Consider the following 9959-nt stretch of genomic DNA (forward strand, 5'->3'; position numbering starts at 1 on the left):
AGACAAAAACATTCAAACCCATTATAAACGAGGCATTTGTTGCATCCAGTGGGGACATAATTACTGATTATAATGATTTGTACTGTGTTTTTACGCGTTGCGTATTGCGCCGTGTAAACATAAAACCATGTCTGCATTTGTGATCGGAGAAAAGACAAACAAGCACTACTCTACACTAATCAAAACTCGCATTTTAATCATCAGTGGCAAATTCTTTAAATATAAAAAACTTTCTTACAGGCTGTGAGTCAGAAGCGCCAGACTGTCCTTGCAAAGTTGGAACTGCCCCACTTTTTAGAAACAGCCTTTGAGCAGAGATGCATTGTAGGCTACTCTGCAGGTTCAGGAAACAGTCCTCCATAAAATGTGCTGCACACATCTGAATATTTGGGTTGAAGTGTTCTGGAACAGTGTTGTAAATACAACTTAACCACTGATTTGTAGTCGTGTCCTCTTTTGGAAGGCAAAACAAAGTAGTTTTGCTTTCACAACAAAACACAGCGTCACACACGGCGGGCTAGAGTGAGGAATGGCCGGCGGATTCGACGAAGGAGCGGCTGGCGGGCTTGCGGAAACCACATGTGACGACCCCGGGCTGGACTCCGCTTCGTCCACAGTGAAAGCCGATCCGGCGATCCACAGCCTCACAAAAACCCGCCCAAAACTTTAACTGTCAAAATAATGTGATAGAATATGTAAATCAAGGTGGATAAGGGCCATTTTTAACTCCTTTAAACAAAATAATGACGACAAAATAATATAAATATAACGTTAGATAAATTTCGAATTGGGCCAAATAGCCTACATAGCCTCATTCATGCACACACCATGACAGTCAAAACTGTGTCATTCATTGATACATACTGAATTATAATCTGACAATTAAAAAAAAACAACAACAATAGGCTAATGCACGTACCTTCGTGTTGCTCTATAATTTTACACCGAACCAGAGGAAGCCTCGAGGCAAGATCTTAAGTTCATATTGTAGAACATAATACAGAACTTTGCACAGCCAAAGCTAATCAAGTCTAGCAGTTTTCAAGGATGTATCAATCTGGACCGTTTAAAAGATAAAAGACATGATCGTATAAACCGACATATTTAGTTTCGGTTATGATTAATTCAAATGTGCTCTGATTTCGGAGTTGCAGTGATAGAGCCTTCGTGTCATCTCACTCCACAATAATTCACGTTTTGAGAATTGAGTCACTCTCCCACTCTTTAACTTATATTTAGGCATTGTGATTACTTGAAAATACAGTCATACTACATTCAAAATCGGATACGTTATAACTTATCATGCTAAAAACTTGTCACTCATGAATGAAGAGTGCCGCTATTGATGTTTACATCAGCACCAGCGCCTCTGCAGTGTGTGTGTGTGTGTGTGTGTGTGTGTGTGTGTGTGTAGTAACGTTGTTAGCCTATGCAATTTATATGTTTGAAAACTGCCAAACTGACCCCAAACCAGCCCAAATTTTGTCCACCCGCCCAAGACTATTTTTACCCGCCCAATCTGGCAACACTGGCGGCAACAATACTACAGTGAGAATAAAAGTTACGCCTTCTTTCTTTGCGTGAACATTTGGGCGGTGTTATGCAAATATTCCCACATAGTGAGGTAGACATGTGGGGGCGTGTTTAAACGAGGCGTTTTCGGTAGGCATGGTTGACTCTTAACTTTTATAAAGAATATCTCTTTGAATTTAAGACTTTAGTCTTTGCAACTTTACAGATCATCTTTATGCACCTAGGGCTTGTAACACTCCAAAGAGAAAGGAAAAATTTAAATCGCATCATATGACCCCTTTAATTGTCAGTATTAAACTGACTCCAAGCATTTTAACAGTAGTGTGTGTTTCAAGGGACTGTAAAGGACAAGTTCTTTAAAGGCAAATTGTCTTTGTTTGACTGCTTAATAATGACATGTCCAATTGCTTTATTATTGGTTATTTCAGAGAGTTATGATGCAGATTGTGCAGGAGCTTTGCAAGCGTCCAGGACTCAACAAGTGTGGCTTCGACATGCCCACCATCTATGTTCCCAACCCTAATAAGGTGCAACCACAATTTTTCAGTTTCTCACTGTAAATGTGACAACAACTTTCTTATTTAGTAAGTAAAGAATACTGAAGTATCTTTCCTCACTGTCTCCACCATCAGCCCAGTCGATGTGTCAATCAGATTGAGGAGGTGTGTCGGACTATAGAGAAGACCATTAACCAGACTGTGCAGAACACACTTAACTCACTGGAGAAGGACTGCAAGCTCATCACTGAGGCCATCACTGAGACACTTCATAATGACAGGTAGTACATCCTTGTATTGTATTCATACATACTGTATAGACAAACGCCAATGTTCATTAGATTGTAATGTCTAATATTACAGTTGCCACTGTGTGTTAAACTCTCTATAGGCAGTGCAGTATAGAGAACCGTCGATCACGTTTCAAGGGCTGTTTGTTGGGCATGCTGGGTTTCACTGTGCCCCTGCTGCTGCTTGTCACCCTGGTGCTTGGCAGCCTTTCCAAAGATTTGCTGGTGCTCATGCTGGGTGATAGTGGCATAGAGGCACTCACACTATATGTGGTTTGTATGTATATGCATTCATGTGGAGGTGTGTGTGTGGGATTCACTGTAGATACTGATGCAAGTGTTGATTTGTGTGTTCAGGTTCCTGCAGTGAAGGCGTTTGAATCCTTGTCAGGGGAGGTGCAGCTGTATAGTTGTGCTGGACTGGTGCTGTTGTCCTTTGTCTTAATCCTCCTTGCTCGCTTCTCTTTCAGGTGAAAAAACAGATTATAAACTTCACGTGTCTACTAGTTGTTTCTTTATCAGGCAGAAATTAAAATTGTCATTTACTCAACATCATTCTAAAGCTTGGCTTTTTTTCTGGTGAGCACTAAAAGAAAATATTTACTATAATGTATTTCACACTCAAGGTCCAAAAATGAAAAAAAACAAAAAAACACTACTGTTGTTTTTATTATTATTATTATTTTAGACCTGCAGTAAAGGGAAAGATTAGTTAATAGTTCTGTTGGGGAAAAAAACCTAGGAGAGCTATTTTTTTTATTCATAAGTCTTAGAATGTATTTCAAGTTCTGTGGACTATTTATGATATAAATATTATTTCAATTTTTTTTTTTTTTTTTACCTGTAGCAGAAGGAAAGATTAGTGAATGATTTTGTGAATTACATTTTTTTTTTTTTTTTAATTTACTTCTAGCTATTTTTATTTGATAGATTTACTTATTTCCTGCAGCAGAGGGGAAGATTAGTGCAATTTGTGAAGGAAAAGAAGAAAAAAAAAAAATCAAATTTCCTCCTAAATATTTATTTAATTACCTAAAGCAGAAAGGAAGGTTAGAGAATATTTTTGCACAAGTTTTATGAACTATTTGTTTGTTTGTTTATTTACTTACCTGCAGCAGAGGGGAAGATTAGTGATTAATTTATGCCCCTTTATGCCATATACTTTCATTGTGTGGAAAAGACCAGCTTCAGCATTTTGCTAAACATCTCGGGTGTTCTTTTTCTCTATAATTCCACTTTTAGGACCAAACCAACACTCTCTGGGAAACAAAAGAGACAGCTTCAACAAAAACTGGAGTATGTCCAGAAGGTAGTGAAGACCAAAAAGGTATAGTGTGCATTTGTGTTGTTGACACATCTAAAGACTGCTACAGTGATGATGGACTCCGCTAATAACTCCCTTGTATGTTTATGCAGAAACATCTCTATGAGGAGTACCTGCGTCAGAGTGTGGGTGATCAGGACATGAACTGAGAGGGAATATAGACTTCAAAGATCCGGATAGGATGAATACAGAACCCAGAAGTACCACTAAACTGCATCTAATCATTCCTGTAATGTAGCAGACACAGAGAAGCTATTTCATGGGCACTTAGTTACATACTACTGCTTCTGTAAGCTGTATTTCAGCATTAAATAATGATGGAGCTGTGGACCAATACTGTGTTTTTTATTATTATGTTTCTTTTAGTCTCAATTGTACTGTAAAGGTTAATTGTAGGGCCACATGATGAGATTTGATTAATGCTCTGAAATATCCTATTGTTGGGCAGTAGTAGTTTTTAAATCATCCACCTTTTCTCTGCTGTGTACCTGAAATACTCTGTATTGTATAGTAAATTACCAGAATCACTGAGGAATGAGTAACCCTTCATTTGACATTAGATCTAATGACTTCTGGTGTTTATTTACATAATAGTCAGTTTTAATAGAAATATTGAAGCTGGCTTTTGTATACTACGGTTGTATACCACTGTTACATTTTTATGTCAAGTTATTGCTGTTATGATAATAAATGTATGTGTTTAGCTTCATTGCTATTCAGAAACTGGCAAAGCAAGAACTCGAAAGATTGCTAACTAGGCTGAAGTTAACATCCAAATCCTCTTTGGAGTTTTAGTAGAGATTTGTTGCGTGTGTTCTTAATGTAAAAATCATAGTTCAGAGTCTTTTGTTTTGCTGATTTGTATCAATTTAGACTTTAAATCTGAACTTTTTGTTATCTTTGTTGAAAACAAAATCATGTGTCCATTATTGTCCTAGGCCCAGATTTGTAGAGTAAAATTCTCCAGTCAGACCTGTACTTCTAAACAAGAGCACATTATTTTAATCAAAATAACCACATTTAGGACAAGCCCCTACTGGTATATTTCTGTAATCAATAGTTTACCATATCATTTTTATCTTGGAAATTTCCATAGTGATTTATTTTTCTCGTAAACAATTGGCTTAATATGCCTCTCCGATTCTTTTGCTCTGAATCAAAACGATTGTGACCAATCCTTGTTCATTTAGCAGAACTGACCGCAAAGGTTACTAAAAATTGCATGCAAATTCATTGGTCAAAAACAGTGGGAACCAATTTTCCCCCATCAGACATCTTTTTCTTTTTTTTTTTAGTCCGTTGACAACAATAGCATTTTAAAACATAGTTTCTACAGAAATCGTGAACTATTCTATATAAAAAAAATAGACTAGAATATGAAAGCGACTTGATCACAACTTTATTTTAGTGTGATTTAAAAGTAAAAGCAACTGCAGCAACAAAACTGCGGAAAATGGTTGTCATGGCAATTATATAGGGTATACCCTGCATTTTAAAACCTACCGTCTGTAATCGACAACCTGCGGTGTCTATACAAGTGTTTTATTTTTCATTCCTTTTTTGTCATTCAAATGCACTATTAAGCAAACGTGTTGGAAAACATTCAAAGCCATCTCCAACGAAGACCGCATGGGATCGCCTGAATCCTCTCCGGCTATGTTTCAATTCCTAGTAGTAAGCTGGCTACCTAGACGGCATCACAGGCGTATTCTCAGTCAGCTGATGCCTATGAGGCCCAAAAGCGAGCTCTGTGTAGTTACCTCACTGGGTTTTGAAACAATCCGCGCGCCTGTGCGACTCTAGGGAGGATGGTTAGGTAATAACCGCAGTAGTGTTGGGTCGTTCTTGAACGATTCGTTCATTTTGAACGAATCTTTAATGTGACTCGGGAGGAACGAGTCGTCTCGGGGAGTGATTCGTTCAGTCGCGCATGCGCAACATCCTATAGGTTCTGTACTGGAATTAGTCAAGTAGTTCACCTGGTTCGAGTCTTCGGGTTTTTCCGAGTCATTCGTTCATCACGTGACAGCCCCATAAGTTTAACCAGTGCAGTCTGAGCCGGAAAGAGAATTGATTAGTTCATCTCTCGAGTCTTCGGGTTTGAGTCGTTCATTCATCAGGTGACAGCCCCATAAGCTTTAACCAGTGCAGTGTGAGCCGGAAAGAGACTTAATAATAATAACCAACTCTTTGTTACCTTTGTTACAACATTCAGTGTTATGGAAAAGAACCATAATGACAGAAATTCGCATATTTATAAACTATGAGAAGTAAAAAGCTACAATTTGAGACCAGAAGCGCATCACGTAACTGTAAGAGTAAATAATAATAATTATAATGATGATGATAATAATAACTATGCACCCGTTTGTAAGGAAGCTTGTAAATTAACTAATTTCTCTATCCAATGCTGTCGTAGCAGGAGTGATAATCGGAAAGGGAACTCTAAATTTAGCTGACTACACCACCCTGTCCAATAGGGAAAATAAATTATGAATTGGTCACCTATAAAGGACACACAGGTATGTGGTTTCAAAGACAGAGGCCTGAGACGTGGATACCAAAGTACAAAAGCTTTATTTCAACAATAAAATACTAACCTTAAAAATCATTAAACCGGATTAGATTCACAAACATAGAATACACACGTAACAAACAAAAACCGAGGCTTACCTAGCTAGTAAGCTAGTTGACTTGGTAGGTGCAAGTCTGACATATTAGAAGTTTAGTTGTCATCCTAAAGCATTTTATAAGTGGAAAATAAACGACCCTTTTCTTTCTACTATTAAAATATGGGCCGGTATTAACACGTTTCTGTTACCTAACAAGATGAAAGAACTTTACTATAAGATTCTTCATATGTACTATCCCTGTAATTATTTACTCTCAAATTTTAAGTTGGACATCTCTTCACAATGCACATTCTGTAATTCTAATTTGGAAACAATATCACACTTATTTTTTGAATGTGAGTATGCAAAGGATTTTTGGAAAGAAATATCTTGGCTTGTTTTCTCAGCTTACAACAAACTTTTTAGTTTTGAGGTAATTAATGCACTATTTTTAATTTGGGAATCAGGATCAAAGGAGCTGGATGATATCTTAAAACTGTTAACTCTTTTTGGCCTATTTCATCTTCACAAATGTAAAGTTACTGATTGTATGCCCAATTTTAGGATTTTTTGTATTGATTTGAAATTATTTTCTGAATCTCTCTGCTCATCACTTAATAAGAAAGCTGCTAAAACTACTGTATTGATGGGAAAAATATTGACTTTGATGTAAGGGTTACCTCCGGTGTATTATTTGAAGTTGACATTTTATGTGTAATATTCCATTTAAGTTATTTTTTATTTTAATTTATTTATGATTTATTTATTTAAAAAAAAAAGATGTTTAACTTTTTATTTATTTGTTTTTGTTCTGTTTATATTTCATTTTTATTATTCTTTATGTATTTATTGTTTTGTATTCTGGGTGTGTGTATTTTATTGCTATGACTGTATCCCCTGTGAATGTTATATCTTCAATAAAAAATAAAAATAAAGAACTAATCAATTCTCTTTCCGGCTCAGACTGCATTGGTTAAAGCTGTCACGTGATGAAGGAACGACTCGGAAAACCCGAAGATTTGTCAGATAAGAGGTGAGGTGAGCTAATCATAGACTGAAGACCCAGGTAAACTGAATTAATCTTTTCTGTTTCTTATTGCAGTTTTGTATTGTTTGTAGTGTGATCAACGTTTGCGTTAGTAGACGTGTTAGGGAAGTAACACGTAACATTTTAATTGTATTTTGCGAAAATGAACGAAATGACTCGAAAAAAGATTCGTTCATTTTGCTGAACGAGACTCAAAGGTCCGACTCGGTAAAATGATCCGAACTTCCCATCACTAATCCGCAGGACTGAACAAGTAGGGCTCGCTGCAGCCTGCGGTGGACATCCAACCCCGCCCACATCCACGTGTGACATCATATGTCACGCCCATCCCCGATACAGCCCCGCCCACGTCCGAGTGTGCCGTCGGAAGCCACGCCCATATCAAATACGTCACCTTGTGATTTCCCCATCCCAGTACGGGGAAACCCGGAAGTATGTCAAATCAATTTATGGAAGTTTAGAGGATCTAAATAAAATAATGTTGTCCTTCGTTTTATTAATACACGTTTTCTTATTTTTGTAAAGGATGTCTAGGCTAAAATGGCACAACTTAAATCTAATATATATTTAATATGTCTGAACTGATTTCGTCATCACAACAGCCTGTAAAACGCTTGCATTGATTAAAGTAGGCTAATTGTTAATCAAAACTTTTAAACCTTACCTTGTTCATTTATATAATGAGATAATTTCACATTTATTACGATCGATTTTGACCTACCCAAGGCAACATTAAAATGTATCAAATTTAAAGGGGACAAGTTGGTATTGTATAATTGTCATTTAATTTTCTAAAGATGTGTTCCACTTATCATAAAGTGTTAACATTTGAATGACAGAATCAACAGTTCTCCATATGCAGTAGGCAACACACACATAGGCTGAATAAAGATAGCTTGCATTGATAGATTATATAAGTAACATGACATTGACCTTCAGACCTTGTTCATCACAACTTGATATGAAATGGATCCAGATCCTCTACATACTTAAAGATGAATAAAAAAGACATCCATTGTTTCATTGGATATTTTTATATTTATTATTTTACAAAAATAATGAAATGTAAAGTTTGACAAAAAATATACACTACCAGTCAAAAGTCTTTTAAACAGTAAGATTTTTATGTTTTTTAAAGAAGTCTCTTCCGCTCACCAAGCCTGCATTTATTTGAGCAAAAAATGCAGCAAAAACAGTAATATTGTGAAATATTTTTACTATTTAAAACAACTGTTTTCTGTTTGAATGTATTTTAAAGTGTAATTTATTCCTGTGATCAAAGCTGTATTTTCAGAATCATTACTCCAGTCTTCAGTGTCACATGATCGAAATCATTCAAAAGCTTGGAGTCAGTATAATTTTTTTGGGGGGGGGATTATATAAATTAATATTTTTATTTAGCAAGGATACTTTAGATTGATCAAAAGTGATGATAAAGACATTTATAATGTTACAAAAGATTTATTTTTCAGATAAATGCTGTTCTTCTGTGTGTGTGTGTATATATATATATATATATATATATATATATTGTTTGTTTGTGTGTGTGTGTGTGTGTGTGTATTTGTTGCTAGCTAAGTAATAACATGCCTGTGTAAAATTCAAAACATACGAAGCGTGCTAAACTGTTGTTTATGTACATGCACACAAACGACACACACATTTTTAAAGTTGTCAACGTTTTAAGTCTTACCGACACGGCAAACAACAATTTATTTTTTAGCGGTTGGCAAACAATACGAATTATTTTCTTATCGATGCTTCTTCCTTTTTCAAAATGAATGAGAATGTGACATATTTTGACATGGGCGTGGTTTGTGACATCACACTTGGATGTGGGCCTGGTTGGATGTCCACCGCAAGCTGCAGCGAGACGCTCCTCGAAGACATTATATATGAGATTCTTGCAAGTTTGTTAAGAATAAGTAATGTAAGCTTAATAACATTTTTGTGGGTTCTCGCTCATGTGGGAGTGGAGGCTAATGAAGTGGTTGATAAGCTTGTTAAGCAAGCTCTTAAACACTCAGAAATAGATATTCAAGTGACTCTTAGCAAAAATGAGGTTAAAGGGAAAATTAAAGAATTAATAAACAAAAAATGGCAAGAAGTATGGAACTGTGATAACAAGGTCAGACATATGTATAATATTCAGCAGCAAGTAGGAAATGGAAGAAGTATTTTTAGGAATAGGAAAGAAGATACAATTATTTCTCGCATCCGAATAGGGCATACTAGATTAAATCACTCTCTGTTTAATATAGGAAAACATGAAACAGGTCAATGTATTTTTTGTAATCAGGCAGAAACAATAGAGCATGTTTTAATAAAATTTAAAAAATATGGAAAAGAAAGGTTAAAACTCATTAAGGAAGTCAGAAACATGGGTGTTGAATCATTTAATTTGTCAAGCCTTTTGAAAGAGCATGCAGAACAAGGTAAAATATATGGTGCTATTGTTAAATACATTAAAGAAATAGGATTAATCAAGAGAATTTAGGATTTTTTTATATATATATTTTGATATACATATATAAATATGTATATATTAGTTGCTTATTAGTGTTTCACTCTCCAGTCCAGTTGGTGGCGGTAAATGCACCAGAAGTTGGTTTGCCATCCGCCATAAAACGTTATTAGAAGAAGAAGAAGAAGAAG

The 9959-nt window shown here is 35.9% G+C and overlaps 1 protein-coding gene across 1 annotated transcript in view; it reads left to right on the forward strand.

Moving 5' to 3' along the window:
• Window positions 1–4599, forward strand: part of LOC107687000 (uncharacterized) — a 14864-nt gene extending 10265 nt beyond the window's left edge. Inside the window, exons 8-13 of the mRNA XM_016484138.1 lie at window positions 1962–2060; window positions 2166–2311; window positions 2422–2593; window positions 2678–2790; window positions 3563–3647; window positions 3737–4599. Coding sequence (XP_016339624.1) covers window positions 1962–2060; window positions 2166–2311; window positions 2422–2593; window positions 2678–2790; window positions 3563–3647; window positions 3737–3793 — 672 coding nt within the window. The 3' untranslated portion in view covers window positions 3794–4599. The remainder of the gene's footprint in view (window positions 1–1961; window positions 2061–2165; window positions 2312–2421; window positions 2594–2677; window positions 2791–3562; window positions 3648–3736) is intronic.
• The last annotated feature ends 5360 nt before the right edge of the window (window positions 4600–9959 follow it).

This window comes from Sinocyclocheilus anshuiensis, unplaced genomic scaffold, assembly GCF_001515605.1.
Source record: "Sinocyclocheilus anshuiensis isolate Anshui unplaced genomic scaffold, SAMN03320099.WGS_v1.1 scaffold1287, whole genome shotgun sequence".
Taxonomy (NCBI): domain Eukaryota; kingdom Metazoa; phylum Chordata; class Actinopteri; order Cypriniformes; family Cyprinidae; genus Sinocyclocheilus; species Sinocyclocheilus anshuiensis.